We start from the raw sequence: 19,561 nt of genomic DNA, 5'->3' as shown, positions 1-19,561 counted from the left end.
CCCCACCCCCTCAGGTGTAGTCCCCAGTTTCCTTCACCAATGCACCTGTGCACCATCACCTTAGTCCCGTGCTCCTCCCTCCCTCTAATCCCTCTCCCTCCTACTCCCCTGCAGGATGTCTCTGACTTATAATTGTCCATTTTTGCTTTGTTGTGTTTTGTACTTTTTTTTTTTAATACTGATGTCTTATTTGGTTCCCCTATATTCCTGCTATAAGTGAAACCATCCGATATTTTTCTTTTTCCTCCTGGCTTATTTCACTGAGCCTAATTCCTTCTAATTCCATCCACGCTGCTGTGAATGGCATGAGTTTATCTTTTTTGATTGCTGAATAACATTCCATTGTGTATATATGCCACATCTTCTTGATCCAGTCATCTATTTTTGAGCATTTGGGTTGTTTCCAGGTAGTGTTTTTACGTTGCTTTCTATTTTGGTCTAAGGGGTTTTTTCTTCCCTCCTTTCCTCTATTAACAAGAGTATAGGGCCTCCCTGGTGGCACAGGTGGTTAAGCGCAGTGCTGTGAAGCTGTCTACACCCTCTGCAGTGTCGGTTCAATCCCCGCCAGCCACAGAGCAACCCATATGGTGTGGCAAACCTCTCCTGTCTCGCCCGCTGCTAATCTCAGCAGTGTATTTCGGTCAGTTTCCTGTTCTGTTCCCTTCTCTGTCTCTGGTGAATCCTCTTGCCCTCCCGCACATCTGGCCTGTACCCCGGTTCTTGTATAAATAAATAAATCTTTAAAAAAAAAAAAGTATACAAGAAATTTAGTTTAAGAAGCAACCCTGATGTTAAATGCTCCTTTCATACAAATTGGGGTAACAATTTCAGATGCTGCGTAGGGTCAGGAGAATAAAGAGTGAAGCTGCCAGTGAAGCTGTCATTCGGGGAGAACAAATTCCCAGATAAAGGGCACTGCTGTGTTTTTAATTCAATGTATTGAAAATGTGGGAATTCAGATGCAGTACTGTCAGCTTGTTCAATTTTTCAAAGAGCATATTCTGCATGAACTCTCCTTATTTAATATGCAGGTAAAACAAAATATTTCTGTGGCCATACTACTCATAGAATGTTTGAGCACTGTTGAAAATTAACATTCCACATCAAACACTACGAAAAGAATTTTGAGGCTCTTGCTAAACAGAACTTCTATTACTTTAAGTAAAAATGTAATTTCACCCATTAGAATTTTGTTTTCTATTTTAAAATTATTGAAGTAATACTAAGAGTAGGTAGGTGATGATGAAGGAAAACAAGTACTCACATACTACGAAAGGTAGGTTAAGTAGGGGGGCAATTTAGCTATATCTATCAAAATTTTAAAAACAAGTACATCCTGTGACCTATTAATGCTACCTCTAAATACCTAGTCCATAATAAACAAATGAACAAACAATCTGTATTCCAGGAAAAGATTCACATACATGCACAAAAATACATGTATGATGGTGTATTCTTAATGAAATTAAATGCTGATAATAACCTACATATCTATCACTATGGAAAAGAATAATCTATGCTATAGAGTACTTAGAGGTATTAAAATAAGTAAGATAAACTGAAATGACGTAAGGAAAACAGACATCTAAATGGGAGAAACTGCAAAACAAACAGATATGTTTAAGAGTGAAAGAATGAATTCGCCAGGGAGTGTGTGCATGCGTGCGTGTTTTATGACTAGGACAGGAGATATATTACATAGCTAACAGTGGCTATCTCTGGGGCATAACTGAGAAATGAAGGGCAAGTAGATCCGAACATGGAGAGTCCCAAGTGGTCATGTTATAGACTGGGCATTATCTCATAAGGCAATACATATGGAAATACAGCTTTCACCAGATCTCACAGGTGTCTATCAAAAAATCATCATCAAAATGATATATAAGTTCTCTAAATATGTAAGAAATATCAACTGGGGCCTCCCCGGTGGTGCAGCGGTTGAATGCTGGGTTGCGAAGCTGCCTGCAGCCTCTGCAGTGCTGGTTTGATCCCTGGTCGCCAGGTGAGGGTCCCACATGGTGCGCAGACCTCTCCTGCCGCCCGCTGCTCCCCTCAGCAGTGTATCATCACTCTGCCTGTTCTGTTCCCCACTCTGGCTCTGGTGAATTCTCTCACCCTCCTGCACTTCTGACTGTACCCAGTGCTTGTATAAATAAATAAATAAATCTTTAAAAAAAGAAAAAAAAGAAATATCAACTGCCTTTGTTCAATGTTAGTCACAAATGGCTTACCTATTTATAATAGTGCCAAGTAATAAAATAAAGCAATTAACAGTTAAAGTTCCATGTATGAAAAAGGAATTTCTTAAATGTCTTGAGAAGTATTTATTGGAGCAACAAATTAAGATACCATCACCTAAGACACTTCTTAAGGGAATTGTAGGCAAATAGATATCAAACATTTTAAATTTTATTATTAGGATGCAACTCTTTTATAAGGGAATAAAAAAATAAACTGGGAACTATTATACCTTTTCAGAATTGCCCAAGATGAGTAGAGAAAAAAGCTTGAAAAATTAGGGGAATTACTAACAACAAAGAATACCTTTTGCTAACCAGTTTAAAATCATTTTTAAATAAAATACTGTGGTGTGTCAAAATTGGATATAAGAGCTAAAAGACACAAATGCACCTTGATTTATACAATAGTGATGGAAATGTTGAAAACTGCTGCTTTAACCATAAGGCTGAAATAAATGCTCGAGGAACTCATTACTTAATGTATAATTTTATAAAGAGACAAATGACTCAATCTGTCTTACATACTTAATTTTTTAAAAGACAGATCTCTAATATCATGAATGAGAAAGCTAATGCTGGCTGAAAATATGGTAATTCACAAACAAGTCCTTAAGATTGACAAAGACTTCTTGCTCTAAAAAAAATTTAACTATAAAGATGTTCAAAGGCTTCTAGAACGAAACTTGGCTACCTGTTTTAGAAGTTAGTACTCTGCAAGTGCCTTTCTAACAGTTTCTGTATATAATTCTGTTCACAGCTTCAATGATACATAGCTTTGAAAAAAATCATTTAATTTGAGTTAGGGGATCTGGATTTTACCACCCATTTGTCTTTAATTAGTTGTGTGACCTTAATTCAGCAAGTATTTACTGAAACTTCACTGTGAGTCGCTAAACTAAGTACTGCAGTCTCAACAGAGGAATAAAAAAGAAAACTGAATCAGTTATAGGAAGAACTAAGGAAGGTAAAAGGCATAGCAGAACAATGAAGGGCAACTGGATCTGAATGTGGAGAGTCCTAAAAGGTCATGTTATAGACCGGATTTTATCTCATAGGGCAATGGGATAATATTGAAGGCTTTTAAGTAGTAGGGTAATATAAACGGATTATTTTTAACAAATATAACTTGTTATCAGCACAGAGGACAAGATGGAGTCAACAGGTATTACTTTATCAGTTAAAGTAAGAAATTTCAGAAAGTCTCAAACATGGGGATGAAAATGACGAGAAAAGGAAGAATTCAAACATAGTATGGTTAGGATTCAGTGATGTGACAAAAGGGAGTGAAGTGAGGAGAAAATGACAATGACTGCCAAGTTGCAAATACAGGTGACTACAAAGACTGTGATTCTAAAACTGAGATACTACACATCAAAGAAACTGCAAAATCAATCTATATCATGTACCAAACTAATTTAAAACAAATCTACATATTTATTGAAACAGGAAAACAAAAACCAAAATAAAATCCAGTGCATTCAACAGACCACGAATATTAATCCTTAGAAACTAATTTTTTAGAGACCTAAACACATCAATTAGTATTATAACTATGATTTATAAAGAGGATGCTTTAGGGAGTCATTTTATTTAGGTGGTGTTTTGAAATTCTGTCGGGATATATAGGGGTATTTCCAACTTTAAGAGCACACAAATATACTTTGAGTTTTGCAAAAAAAGATTAAAATCAAAATGGAGAACACAAGAATTTAAAAAAAAAAAAGGGAAATACCCTGAAAGCTACATGTGAATCGCTGAGAAGCGGCCCCTCCTTTTCGATGTAATTTATGCTTGAATCACCAGCAATTAGGTTTACGCTTCCCTCTATGCTCTCTACTGAGCTCTGACAGGCTGTGCTCTCTCCAGGATTCAACGCTTTTGCAAGAGTGTCAAATGCCCTACAAGAGACATCAGAAATTTTTAACTTGACCATCTCCACAATAAAATAAAGTCTATATAAAATTCTAGAATTAAGATTGTAATATATTTAGGGAAAAAAACAAACATGGTGTATTAGAGTGGTATCTTTGTTTCTCTTCAAAAGCAACAAATTAAACTTCATATGTATAGCTTGAAAAACTATTATTAATATATTATCAGAGAATTAGTCTTTTAAAATAATCTGAGAGAAAAATCCTTGTACTTTGGCATGAAAACGTATTTTTAAAAGTTATACATTTGATGCAAGATAGCAGTTCATACATTTCACATGTAGAAGTTATTTAGAAAGAACAAGGCAGGAATTTATGTTGCCTTTACTATATTCTACACAATAAAAAGCTAGCTATAAGTTTTATATAAATATGCAAGAATAAAAATCCAAGAATATTTAAAACCCATGGTCACAGAGCTTATACTTAAACTGATAGAATATGATATTAGGAAGGCATATAATTAACTAATGTGAGAGCAAATATTATTTAAAACAGCTCCCCATATTTTTTAATAAGATGCCCTCTAGAGTTCCTTAAACTCTAATGTTCAACAAAGCACTTAAGATTCTTAAATGTTTTAGGACAATGAACAAAGTATGAAAAAAGTACAAGGAAATCGAGTTTCTATATCCTAAGTATTACTACTGAGAGAAGGAAAACTAGAAATCTGATATGAGTTTCCTCAAGTGTAATTTCAAAATGTAGTTGATTCAACAAAATCTCTTAAACTTATTTTCATCATTGGAATTTGGTGACTGCCTAGTAATACATATTTCACTTAAAATACACAGACGATAAAATATGGCAACTAAAATATTTCAAAGGTCAGACCCAAATTATCTTCTTCAGAGGGGAAAAAATTCCTAAATTTTATGACATTTGAAATTTCATAAAATTCACTTTTTATATGATGCACTCATTTAGAATGTAACCTGCACACACATTTTATTGAATGTAGTTTTTCAGTTAACGCTTAATATCTTAAATTTTCTAAGTCTAATAGAAATATCTGCTTCTAAAACTTGTTAGTATTCAATATAGAAATATTTTAAGAAACACTAAATACACTTATGTAAAAGGACATTTTAGCTCAAAATAGATCTTACCTTGAAACATCACCGTTGGTCTGCATTTCTTGATGAAATTCACACAAAGAAGTATCACCATTGCTTAAGTTTTCAACCACAGCCATCTCACTACTACTTTGAGAAAGGTCTTTAGTTTTTCCAAGATTTGCTAATGATGTAACCACACTGGCCAATGTACTTAAATCTCCCTGACATGACTCAGCCTTAAAAAAAAAAAAAGTATTAAAATTCTGCAAGTTGGTATCCATAAAATTTAAATCTGAAATATTCAATACTATATTATGAAATGTCATAAGAAAAAGCAATCTGATCAAGATAAATGAAACAGAGAAAGTAAAACACAAAAGGCCCTAAATTTTTTAGATATTTCTGGAGGAAATACAAGTTGAAAAACATCAAGTACATTTCCTAAGAAATGTTTATGCAAAAGTGACTTAAACTCCAAACTTCACTTAAGGGCTATTCTATCCACATCACAATTGCTTCCTCTGTAAAGGATATTAAATTAGATGATCTTTTAAGTTCTTTTTTAGCACTGAAATTCTCTCAGTGTTAATGACAATTTCCAAAACAGATTATAAAAACTAGGAGGTTGCACACAACGCACTAAAATTTGTATTAATGAAAAGAGGGGGGAAATGTATTATTCAACAGAGTCCCTAGGGTAACAATTTTTACCAGTCACTTACTGTCAATGTGTTAAATACCAGGCACTGTGCAGCCGAAAAACCACTTTACAAATTGAAGATTCTGAGCTTTTGTTATATATTGTATATTTTTTCATTTGTCTTCAGTGTTTTTTAAAAGATGTATATATTCTTTTCAATTAGCTACAATTCCTTTAAATAGAAATTTCTTGGGCATGATGTGGTAACATACATTTGAAGAGGTGTTAACCTATACCCACAACTATATACAGTGTTGTAAACCAATGTTAACTCAAAAAATATTTTAATTAAAAAATAAACAACTTTCCTTAACTCTTTGACTATCTAGAAATATAATTTGCCCTTATCGGCAGCCACTGCAGCAGGAGTTCGATCCCCTGCCAGGGAGCTAACCCACATGGTGCAGCAGACCTCTCCTGTCTCGCCACCCACTGCTCCCCTCAGCAGTGTATTTCAGTACATCTGCCTGCTCTGCTCCCCACTTTGTTTCTGGTGAATCCTCTCACCTCTCTGCACCTCTGGCTTACACCCCAGCTCTTGTATGCATAAATAAATAAACCTCAAAATATATATATATATGTATATATAATTTACAGAGTAAAGGCAGGTCAGTGCTTGATTTTTTTCTTCCTTTTATCAACTTTCAGAGCAATGAGTCAAAGCCCTAGTAAATTTTAATGGTGACAGGTGAGTTCTGATCTTTTTAAATTCATAGATTTTATATAATTGATGTTTCAAACCATTAGTCAAATTATCCCATCCTAATCTAATGAGAGGTTCTTCAGTTGCCTTCTGTGACTTATTGTCAAGTTCTCTTGACAGCATTTTTAATTTTTCCTGTATTGCTTTTAATATCATAGTTCTTTTTATTTTTTAAAAAAGATTTATTTATTTTTATACGAGAACCAGGGTACAGGACAGATGTGCGGGAGAGTGAGAGGATTCACTGGAGACAGAATGGGGAACAGAACAGGCAGTCTGATGAAATACACTGCTGAGGGGAGCAGCGGGTGAGACAGGAGAGGTCTGCTGCACCATGTGGGATTCTCGCCGGCCGCCAGGATCAAACCCATGCTCCAGAGGCTGCGGACAGCCTCACGGTGTGGCGCTCAACCAGGGAGGCCCAGTATCATAATTCTGAAAAGAATTGTTCCTTGATACTTCATTTGTTTTATCAATTCTTCAGTTTATTTGAAATTGATTTTGCAAATAAGTAGAATATTTTTGTTCCCTCCCTAATTAAATATTTCAGAATCATTTGTTAAGTAACTCAGATAACTCAATTCTTATGTAATTACTACTGTGGGGTCAGTCCTACCAAAAAAAGACAGAGAGGCTATTTTCAGTAGGCTCAGAATAGGCCTCTAGTCACCATGACATAGAGACTAAGGGTCAGTCATGGCCCTGCGAGCTACAGGAATTCTATTACCACTCTCCAAAGAATGCAAATTGTTTTGGGCTGAGAACACTGAGAGACTACAAGGCTAGAAGCAAAGCGTCCATCCTTGCCTAAGTCTTTTGCCCATCCTTAATTGAAGGAAAGATTTTAAGGTCTTGCCTTTTTCCTAAATGAAGAAACCATCACTACTCCTCCTTTTAAATGACCTAGAGGGATGTCATCTAGTTCTAGGTTATCAGTTAACACTTCTATCTAAGAGAGTAAGGATTAGGTCACTCCCCTTATCTGTCACGTGATGTCTCCCCTAGACACTCTAAGTCCCAAAATGGTGGATAATTACTCCTGATCTGCTCCACTGTTTTTCAGAATATACAACCATGCAAATTCTCCACATTATTAAACTGATTGTTTTGCCTTTGCTGCTTTGATTATTTGTCCAGACCAAGAGAACCCAGAGGGATACAGGATAAAATCTGATTCTAGCACACAAATATTAGGAGTTTCTTAAAGTATCAAGCAAGAAACAGATAACAAATCTGGCCCTAACAAATCTTATAGGTGATGTAAAACGAGATCACATTATAGAGTGAGGGAAACACTAGTCAAAGGCAAACTGAAAACTGCTTTTAGTTAAATCTTTTGGAGATTTTTTTGCTTTTCTCATAAGGGGCTTCTGAAAACTACATATATCCTCAACATACACTTAAAAATTTGCCCATAAGCAAATAATTCCTCTTTTTTTTTTTTTTTAAAGATTTATTTATTTATTTATACAAGCACTGGGTACAGCCAGAAGTGCGGGAGGGTGAGAGAATCCACCAGAGCCAGAGCAGGGAGCAGAGCAGGCAGAAGGACCGAAGTACACTGCCGAGGGGAGCCACAGGCGGCAGGAGAGGTCTGCGCGCCATGTGGGACCCTCCTCCGGTGGCCGGGGAGCAGCCGGGGATCGAACGGTGGCCGGGGAGCAGCCAGGGATCGAACCGGCGCTGCAGAGGCCGCGGGCAGCCTCGCAACCCAGCGCCCAACCGCTGCGCCACCGGGGAGGCCCGCAAATAATTCCTCTTTAGACCAAAAGTCTAAGAGAACTCTGATTAATTAGATACTTAACTGGGATACTTATTAGCTTTTACAATGCTAGTCCTACTTGATTCAAGTCAACGTCTGAGTGAAGCGTGCTAGGAATTTCTCTTCACTTGAAATGTGACACATTATAAAATTTGCAGGGGAACATAATGGAAAACTATATTTGTTATAAATTCTCTGAGAATTTTTAATTCAAGATGAGAGAAACCTGGAAGACTTTTATAAACATTTGCCACTTTCACACTGAATTGTCCTACTAGAAAAACGTATCTACCAAAGAGCTGACAATTTTTTTTTTAAAAGAAACCTTGTAATGAGGAATATTTAAGACCAAATCCATTGACCAAATTGATGGAAAATATACAGGAAAATAATTTTTTTTTTTAACTTTCAATTAATTGCACTAAACATACCTTATCTGGTGTCATCAGTACAGTTGACTCAGTTTTCATTCCAGACTGATGAATATTCACAAACATTCCTGAGTCTAGCAATCCTGCAGACCTGTTACAAAAAGTACAAATTTTACCCATAGTTTCTCTGGGAAGGGAAACAAATAATCAGCTACATGATGTATTTTGTTGGCTGTTTTTACTATACCTTGCAGTTTCACTATCTGTTACAAAAGTGGGAGTTGCAGCTAATGGACTTCGAAGATCTTTTCTGATATAGATTTTTTCTGTTGAAGCGGCACAGTTGGAAGATTTTTCTCTTGATACTTCAATGGGTTTTCTTTCACACTGAACAGCTACAAAATGTGTTAAACTAATTACAACACAATGCAGAACTTATAGGTAATGATAAATATTATGTTGCTTATGGAAGACAGGGTTACCGAACTCCAAAGACAACCGTCAATTTTTAGAAATTCTTATTTGCAAGTGCAATAAAGTTGCTTTAGAATAGTAAAACTGGCCACTGCATTTCCTTCTCTTTTCTCTCCCTGCTCCAGATGTGGCAGAAATTTTATTTTTTAAAAGTTTACTGATGAAAATGAAAAACTGAAGTTAGGAGTCCCTTTATCTAAATAAATTTTTTTTTTAAAAAAATGAAGTATTTAACCAATTGAAAATGATACTAATAAAGAGTCACAAAAAGACCAAAGTTATATCTCTTTTTAAGCCAAGGACAAGTCAATTTTTTGAGAAGTAATTCAACTGCTTAGTCTTAATTTATAAAATGTAGTTAACATATTTCACTTTTTAAAATAGACTGATTTATTTATACATACAAGAGCTGGGGTAGAGACCAGAGGTGTGGGGGGTGAGAAGAGTCACCAGAGACAGAGTGGGGAGCAAAACAGGCAAATTGACTGGAATATATTGCTGAGGGGAATAGCAGGCGAGACAGAAGAGGTCTGCTGTGCCATGTGAGTCACCTCCCTGGCTGGGGATGGAACTTGTGCTGCGTTAGCTGTGGACTGCTTCATAGTGCTGATGCTTAACCCCTTGCGCCAGCAGGGAGGCCCCTATTTTATAGGAATTTTATTTTCTGATACTTAGGATATTATTATACAGTAATTATTAAAGGTACATTTTCTGAGAAGAAAAAAAAAACCCCAAGTTTCAAATCCAAATTCTGCCAATTATTGTGTGACCTGTGTTGGGCAAGTTACTCAATTTATTCAAATATAAATGACCGAACAGTAGTAAACTAATGAACAGAATTTTGCTTTAGGGTAAATAAATTCATACACATAGTTAGGCACAGTGAGTGCTCAATCAATATTAGCTATTCTCATTATCTTACTAGTTGCTTTTGCAGTTTAATCAGAAGATAAACTGGTATATGGTTAGCTGTTTTTTTTTTTTTCTTTTACCATATTCAAACTACAAATACATGTGTGGCACACAGGCAATAATAAATACTATATGAATAAAACATAGTATATGCATACTTATTTCTATATTTTTAGTTAGAAAGCTGTAAATTAAAAAGTATATATACTTAAGATGTGTTAATGTGTTAACTTTAATATGCTTCTAGAGTTTGCCTGAATCCTTAAAAGTACTTTCTCCTTTAAGGTTAATACATACAGTCTTGTTTCATTCCAAACGCAATACATCTCTGTAACCTGCAGTATTGACAGCGGTTTCGATGGTGTTTATTGATAATACAGTCCTTTGATCCGCGGCATGAATAAACTAAGTTTTTTCGGATGCTTCTTTTAAAAAATCCTTTGCAGCCTTCACAAGTTACTGCTCCATAATGACGCCCTAGAGACAAAATTTTTAAGAAAACATAAAAGTCACATATTTTAGAACAAAAGTGAAACAAGCCCATTAAACAATATGTGAGATGAAACAGATTTGTGAGTATATCACATAATAAAAATTGGGGGGAGTTATTAGAGAGAGACTGTAATAACCATATTCTTTGACAAACTAAACAATGAGTTTCTTAAATTTTACAAAGTAACCTTAGCAGTGCTATGGGAAATTAAGAGAAGAAACAAAACCACCCATAGTCCAATTATTTACTATAAAAACCACTTATACTTCTGAGATCACCTACAAATTGTAATTGTTACATATTGTATAAATCTGTCTCATTCTGAAAACTATGCCTCAGAAAAAAGAATATTAATGTTGAATTACTTCTCAGTATTAACTTAAATAGTATCTCTGCATTGTGGGTTCATCTTTGATTAATCATTTCACAAACCATTTCTTTGGTACACATCTATTAACAATGAACATATTCTGGGAAAAGCTCTAGTGAAGGTTTCTGTACTGAAGCTATTGGGAAGATAGGCCCCTCCAAGATGTTCAGAACAGGGCTCCCTAAAACATGTCACTTTGGAATGTGAATTATTTTGAGCTAAGGTCATTTGAGGCCCTGCAGCTTCACGAGAAACAATTTCCCACTCCCCTAGCTACCTATAAGATGAAAATTGGGGATATTATCCAGACTTAGGATTTTTACCAGAAATAAACTTTTGTCAGAGAAACCTATCAATATAGCAGGAAGACATCTAAATAGAGAGCACCTAAATAGAGAGCATATTATCTTTGTCATACAGCCATGTGTCTCTTTGTCACAGCAGTCCCCCTGCTATACCCTTAAGTCCCAGGCTCGTATTCTATCTCTTAGCTCTGGATGTAAACAACCTCATTTTGCCTCACTAACTTTAGAATCTGTATCTATGTAGATTCTCCATTAATATGTAATTGCATTTGTTCTTTTCTCCCACTTATCTGACTGAAGTTAATTTGTTTTTTTTTTTAAAGACTTATTTTATTTATGCATACAAGAATTGGGGTGTAGGCCTTGTGCCACCAGGGAGGTCTGTCAGAAGTTAATTTGACTGCTTGATCAGTCTGAGAATAACCCTGAGTGGTAGTGAGAAATTTCCTTTTCACCCCTACACTAGGGAAAAGATAAACTGAATTTCATTGGCACTTGTGAATATATATGAATGAATATGGCTGTGTATTTCTGACAGGAAATAATGGTCCCAACTAAAATGATTCAACCCTGAGTACTACTTGTAATAAGCTTGGAGACAAGCCTGCTCATCTATGCAGAGTATTAAATTAAACAGGGCTTTTTCTACTTCAGTAACTTGTATTACTCTGTATTCCTGGAATGACAACAGGTCTCAATAGGTTAACAAGTTACTGTTATATATTAAGGATCACAACTAATTTTTAAACAATTTCTTTGACAAAGCTGGTTTCTCATTCAAGTGTTCCACATGTTCAGTTTACTTTCGTAATTTTTTGAAGTATACATTTTATGTCATTGCAATATCAAATTAAACGGTACCAATGAGAAAAATGTTTATTTTTAAATAAAAAGCTTTAAAGGAAAAATCACTTAAATTCCATAGACTATAAATAAGAAACACAAAAATGACAAGCTCCATTGCTTTTATTTTTACTTCTAGTTGAAGAAACATGGTAGTATGGTAGTTATTTGAACAACACAACACAACACACAGGTAGGGTTTTTTTTTTTTTAATGTTACCTGATGCTTTGTCTCCACATACTACGCAAAGATCAAAAACCTTATTTGGTCCTTGGTCCGGGGAAGAATTATCTGTTAAGAGCTAAAGAAAATCCCCCAAAACAAACAAACAGAAACAATTTATTGTTACTCAATAATGCTCGTATTCCATAAAAAGCTAAAAGAACATTCAGTCTTGCTTTTTTTTAATAACTTACTCTAAAACACTGAAATCAATTACTATGCATATATTAAACTAGTCTCAATTTTCTACCTATGTAGGTTAAAATTTCAATGTTACAACCAAGAATAGTATCTAAAATTTTTCCATAAAAATTTAATTAATATAAACACACAAATATGGAGTTTTAAAAAGGCATATCATTCATTAAACAATTATTCATATGAAACATGTCAAATTGTGGTAGCAGTTATCAGTCTTATCATGGCATTTTCTTTGAAGAGCTCAGAACCTTTCCAGACAGAATAACATGACTAAAATAAGCTATCATAAAATAAAAAGATATGAATTTTTCAAATGGTGAAGGAATTATAAAGAAAAAGCCATATTGGTAAATTTAATTATAATCATGGATATATGATTGATATACAAAGGTATAAACTTTTCATTACGGAGTTGTTCAAGATTTGGGTTAGATGTAGTGGTTAAGAGCATGAACTCTGGAGTTTGATAAATGGCAGCAAGTCAGAGAAACTTGGTGGAATGGCCTTGGTCAAATTACTAACCCTCCATAATGAAGTCATCACTAAAGTAATATAATACTGGTAAATACTGGTTTCTTCTTTTAAGGTTATCCTTCAACCATAACATCATTTTTTCAAAATTTTAAAACAAATTAATTTAATCCCAAAAATGTGATACGGCATTTAATAAACATGTACATGCCTACCCTCTTGCCCTCAGTTTTAAAACAACCCACATAGTAATCCTCTACTTTGATTCTTTTTCTTAGACGTGTAAATGCTTCCAGAAGTAATTCTGACTTAAAAAACTGTAAACATTTCTTAGAACAACTGCCTCTTACTACATGATAGTGGCACTCCTTCTTACCACAAAAATCAGTCTTTAATACAAATGTAAAAACAACTTCTAATATTAGATGTCCTCTGAAAGCATCTATAACAAATATCACTCTTTTCCTTAATAGCGTTTCTATGGAAAGTGGTGTCAATCTTTTATCTACTATTATTCCTGAGAGTAGGAGAGATATTGAGAGGTTAAAGGACTTGCCCACACTATCACAGATCACTAGTATGGAAATCAAATCTTGGACCAGGGGAATTCCCTTTCATTAAAAATGATCCATAAGATAGAAAAAGTATCAAAATAATCTTTACCTCAAAAATTGAGAAATTGAAAAAAAAGTAACTTTACAGTACAGAAATGTGACACACATTACTTTAGCCAAGTGATCCAGGTCAACATCACCAGTCATAAAACATGATGGCAAGTACCTCTGACACAATGTGCTGAAAGAGTCACTTAACCTCTGCAGTTCTCAAACCCACAACCCCAGTCTAACCATGAGGAAAATGTCAGCCAAAGTCCCACAGTGAGGCAACCTCTATCTGTCAAAGCTAAGAAAAGCTAAGGAAATTAAGTGTTTAAGGAGATATGACAATTAAACATAATATGGTATCATGGAAGAATAAAAGATCAGGTTAAAAGTATCAAATTAGGTTAAAATGTATCAAAATTAATGATAACAAATGTATTATATTAATGTAAAATGTTAATAGCAAAAACTGTGTTGGGAAGCTGTATGGAACTTTCTGTACTAACTGCTCAATATTTCTGTAAATGCAAAACTATTATTAAAAAATCAATTCTAACTGGTAATTAGGTATGCATAATATTATAAAATTTTTAGTGACTTCTATTTGGTGTAAAATAACATTGATAAATCCTATCAATTTTCTAGCTTAACAGTTTCTAAACATAATACAAAAAATACAAATGGAAGAATAACGGGATCTATCAAATAGGTAATTTTGTATTCTATTAGTTTTTCAATTCTGAAAGAACTTTCTTTGATTCATTGTTCATCATAAAATATGGAATTCAATTTCAAGTGGACACTCCTTAAAAAAGTCTCTGAAGGCAAACTTAAGGACTCATTGTATTTGTATTCGAACATAGTAACCAGCAGTAAAGATGTCTACATAACCATAGGCATTTAGTGTGTAAAGCCTTCACCAGCACTTCAAAAAACGATGTATAATTAGCAAAAATTAAAATGATATAAATTTACACTGCCGAGTTCCAGAGTAAAGAGTCTACCATGGGGTAGACTGCATGTCACACCAGTGAAGATGATACACCAAAGAAGAAGCTATAGCAAGAATTGCTAAGATTTGGCAATTTCTTGGGCCTCCCTGGTGGCGCAGCGGTTGAGCGCTGGGTTGCGAAGCTGCCTGCAGCCTCTGCAGCATGGGTTCGATCCCTGACCACTGGGTGAGGGTACCACATGGCTCGCAGACCTGCCACCCACTGCTCCTGCCGCCCGCTGCTCCCCTCAGCAGTGTACTTTGTCAATCTGCCTGCTCTGCTCTCCCCTCTGGCTCTGGTGAATTCTCTCACCCTCCCGCACTTCTGACTGTACCCAGTGCTTGCATAAATAAATAAATCTTTAAAAAAAAAAAGATTTGGCAATTTCTTGTTTGAGGCACAAGCAGCCTGTTCCCAGGAAACCCCCAAGATACTTATGTGTGAAGAAAAGTACAGTGCCCATAGAAGAGGGCAGTCACCAGATACTCTGCACAGCACCTAACTTTATGCAAGACTTTTTCCCCTACTAAAAAAATGCATATATGTAAAGTCATAAACAGCAGGTCTTAAGTGTTATGACATGCTTTTTTATTTTTTCAAGTGTAAGATGAAAAGACACTTCCACAGTTACATACCTGAAGGTGTTGTGCAGACAGATCAGGAGTTGCAAAAAATAATTGGTTCACACCTGCTGCATCTGGAGTTGTGAGGTAAACTTTCCCTGGAGTAGAATCTTGTCTCGCCAGAATGACTTTGCTTGGAGTAGAGCCATCATGATTTGTCAAAATGAACTGCTTGCCTGGTGTATTGTGATCAAGTGCTGTCACTATCTGGATTTTTTGGCCAGTCTGTTGTTCTGTAACAATCTAGCACAATTGTGTCAAATCAGTAATCAATTTTCCCCCAACACACAAATTTCTCATATCTTCAGAAAAAGTACACCTTACTCATTACATATATATTCAATATACACACATATACCTTTTAAATTAGCAATTCTACTTACACAATATGCTATCCTACAGAAATAAACAAATATGCAAATACATAAAAGCACAATAGTAAGAATATCTGGACCTCACTATTTTGTTTCCTTCCTTCCCCTTCCCTTCGACCTTCTGTATAGAGAAACATACTGGGTGCATTCTATCTGCTAAGAACAATTTATCCTGGGCCCCAGGATAGAGCAAAAAACAAGACAAAATTTTTATTCTTATAAAGCTTTTATTTTATTTTTAAGATTCATTTTTCTATGCATACAAGAACTGGGTGTCCATGCCAGGGGTGCGGGGGGTGAAAGGATTCACTGGGGAACAGAACAGGCAGACTGACTGAAACACACTGCTGAGGGGAGCAGTGGGTGAGACAGGGGAGGTCTGCGCCATGTGGGTTGCTCCCTGGCCGGTCCGGGGATCGAACTAGCACTGCAGAGGCTGTGAATAGCCTCATAGTGCTGTGCTTAACCTCTTGCTCCACCGGGGAGGCCCTAAAACTTTTAGTTTAGTGATGACAGATTGAAAAACAAAAAAGCAAATGATACAGCTTCATGGTATTAAGTACCAAGAAGAAAAACAAAGCAGGGTAAGCTGAGAGTCACTGATGGAATGAATCAAGAGTGATGATGTTCTCTGGGTTGAGAACATTTTTGCACATACCTGAGTGAAGTAACAGGTCAAGGTTTGGCAGTGGGTAAGGGAAGTGCATCCCAAGGTAGAGGAAATAGAATATAAAGAAGGCCATAGGGCAGGAAGGATGTGCTCAACACCTTGCAGACACGAGGCACACCTTGCAGATATGAGGGGAACAGAGTGGCAGAAAGGGCCTATAGTAAAGATGGGATCTAAGTGACAATTGAAGCCAGATTATATAGGGCTTGATAGGCCATACAAAAGCCTGGACTTTCTACTATGTGAAATGGAGATCAACTGAAAGATTTACACAACAGAGGAGTGGTAGGAGCTTCTTCAAAAACCATCAGTCTAGAATTTACTGTAAAGACAAGACTGTGAATGTTCATGAGTAAAATTATGGGAGACTAGGACTATCTGGGCATTATTTATAGGCAAAGATTACAGATATCTCGGATACCTGATAGGGTAGTGGCTATGCTGGAGATGAAAAAAGTCAAGGATTACTACAGAATTTTGGCCTAAGCAGCCAGGAAGACAAAAATGCTTTCTGCTGAGATGAAATGGTCTGGGGAAGAGGAAGTTCATAAATAAAGAGAAACAGCCCAGCTTTGAGAGGTTTTATTGTTACAGAGCAAATATTTTACAGCATAAACTCATTAAACCAACTTAATTCCTTGGTTTAAGGGCTTGTTTCCATTTTCCTTAAGTTATTTTCACCAAAATTCTTTTCTATGCAAAATTTACAACAAAGTTCATTAGTTTTTGGCTACAGCAAACTGTATCAATTATAGCTGCTGTCAATTTCAGTTCTTTGTGGACCATTATTTTTACTATGTCCTAGTAGAGTGAATTTTTAACTATTGACAATTTAATTTTTATACAATTTTTATTTTTATACAATTTTATTTTTATTGACAATTTTATTTTTATACAAGTTATTTCTACCAAGTCTCACCTTCATCCTTTCTAATGATTTTCTGCAATTTCCAATAATAAACGTAAGCTGTGACATCAAATCAATTGATCTGTAGCAAATTTACCAAGTAAAGATTGAGCTGTCAGTTTTACTGTGGATTAATTCTATCAGTAATATTCAAAGTGAAATGAATAAAATATGGGCCTTACATCTTACAGAAAAGAGCATTAGGAACATGTGGGGTGCAACTGCCATGGACTGAAGTATTTTGCTTAAGTGATTAAAAGAATGTTTACTACAGCATAATAATTACAACTGGAAATGTAATACAATCCAAATGACCTTCAATAAAAAAGAGAAAATAGATTATGGGAACAGTTCTGAGGTATCAGGATCCCTTTACACTCTAAAAAAATTACTGAGAGTTCCAAACGGCTTTTGGTTATACCTACTGATATTTACCACACTAAAGATACAAACAGAAATTTTTAAATCTTAAAATAACTCATTAAATGTTAACATAAGTAACATATTTTATATGAAAAATTAATATATTTTCCAGACAAAAATCTAGTGGGAATAGTGCCATTGTTTTACATTTTTTGCAAATGGCTCTAATGTTTGGTTAGTATAATAATTAGCTGTACCCTGTCTGCCTCTGCATTCAATCTATTGCAATCTATGTTGTTTTGGTTAAAATATACAAAGAAAATACAGCCTTACATTTATCGGATGAAAGTGGGAAGCTTATCTTAATAGCCCCTTTGAACTGTGGAAACTGTTCTTTTATACTACACCAAAACTCAAAAACTAGTAGTTTTTTTAAAGATTAGTTGCAATGTGAAGTCAGAAACTCTATTAAAATCTATAGCTCTATCCTGTAATTTGAGGGGACCCATTACTCATGGTGATTTGTAACATCAAGCATTGGTCATTTGGAAAACACTGGTTCACTGAGTTGCATTCATCTTATGTTAACACATTTCATCATACAATATCATGTCATGTAATCTTTGCAAAATTCTACTATGTACATATGAATGATAATTATAAGGCAAATAATGTTTCAAGTATTATGATGAAAATGGCTTTGACCTTGCTGTGAGTCTTTCAGAGGCCCTAAATGATACTTTCAAAACCTCTGGACGCCGGTACCTTTTACTAAGGAATAGCACATAACTATTTTAAAAGTGAAACTCTACTGTTTATTGACATGCTCTCCTTCCACTGTTCCACTGACCAAGACTCAGATTTTGCACTCTCCAAAAAACATTCTTTAACTAGGTTTCTATAACCCTCTACAACTTGTCATTAGCTGTTTTTCTTCTGTGTTCCCATAGCACCCATGCAATTATCCACAAAGTTCGGGGTATCTTTTATTCTGTACCTCCAAAACCTAGTTGGTGAATCACTGAATTAACACTAAACATACCTCTCCCATCTGTTGTTCAATAATTTGGTGTGCAATTTCTTCTATAGTAGCCATGATCTAACTGCCAAAATGTCCTGCCAAAAATAAAGAGATGTTTTTTACACAATTATACCCATAAAATGAGATTCATTGAAGATTTACACATGAAGTTATATGCTAGTATTTGCTTTAAAATAATACAGCTGGGGTGAGGGAATAAGCAAAACAAGATTGGCCTTGGGATGACAATTACTGAAGACTGATGAAGCATATACAAGGGATCATAAAACTATTCTATTGCTATATATTTTGAAAATGTCTACTAGGAAAAAACTATTGACCATCAAACATTTTCACTTTTCAGAGTTACAGAAGCCTAAACAGAAGTCCAGTATAAGTCAAGAGTATCCATTTGTTAATTTAAATAAGAGCAACTAGGGCCTCCCCGGTGGCGCAGCAGTTGAGCGCTGGGTTGGGAAGCTGCCCGCGGCCTCTGCAGTGCCGGTTCGATTCCCGGCTGCTCCCCGGCCACCGGAGGAGGGTCCCACATGGCGCGCAGACCTCTCCTGCCGCCCGCTGCTCCCCTCAGCAGTGTACTTCGGTCCTTCTGCCTGCTCTGCCCCTCGCTCTGGCTCTGGTGAATTCTCTCACCCTCCTGTGCTTCTGACTGTACCCAGTGCATGTATAAAAACAAAACAAACAAACTAACTAAATAAATAAAACATGCTTCTATTAAAAAAAAAATAAGGGCAACTCTTATCTGTAAATAAATACATCACTACAGCTATTAAACACACTCCCACCAAGACACCATAAAATTGACAATTGTGTTCCTTCAGGACAGATTTCTCTAAAATTTTGTGATTAGTCTGCATTAGGGGCAATTTCTGACATATTAAAGTCAATCTGAATTTAATGTAAAACTGTTACCAAGTAAATTTTAGAGCTGTAA

The 19,561-nt window shown here is 35.5% G+C and overlaps 1 protein-coding gene across 2 annotated transcripts in view; it reads right to left on the bottom strand.

Moving 5' to 3' along the window:
* The window catches only part of NR2C1 (nuclear receptor subfamily 2 group C member 1), a gene marked incomplete at both ends in the record, with an annotated part of 30,475 nt that extends 11,777 nt beyond the window's left edge, over window positions 1–18,698 (bottom strand). The window contains 8 exons of one of the 2 annotated variants that reach the window (XM_084255789.1): window positions 3,973–4,138; window positions 5,281–5,465; window positions 8,826–8,916; window positions 9,013–9,160; window positions 10,449–10,628; window positions 12,383–12,464; window positions 15,287–15,517; window positions 18,631–18,698. In XM_084255789.1, coding sequence (XP_084111915.1) covers window positions 3,973–4,138; window positions 5,281–5,465; window positions 8,826–8,916; window positions 9,013–9,160; window positions 10,449–10,628; window positions 12,383–12,464; window positions 15,287–15,517; window positions 18,631–18,684 — 1,137 coding nt within the window. The remainder of the gene's footprint in view (window positions 1–3,972; window positions 4,139–5,280; window positions 5,466–8,825; window positions 8,917–9,012; window positions 9,161–10,448; window positions 10,629–12,382; window positions 12,465–15,286; window positions 15,518–18,630) is intronic. The other variant, XM_084255788.1, reaches the window with a different exon arrangement.
* Between the last annotated feature and the right edge of the window lie 863 nt (window positions 18,699–19,561).

This window comes from Talpa europaea, assembly GCF_964194135.1.
Source record: "Talpa europaea genome assembly, chromosome: 15".
Lineage (NCBI taxonomy): Eukaryota > Metazoa > Chordata > Mammalia > Eulipotyphla > Talpidae > Talpa > Talpa europaea.
Note: the sequence above shows the minus strand (reverse complement) of the source record. Positions and strands in the feature narration are given on the sequence as shown.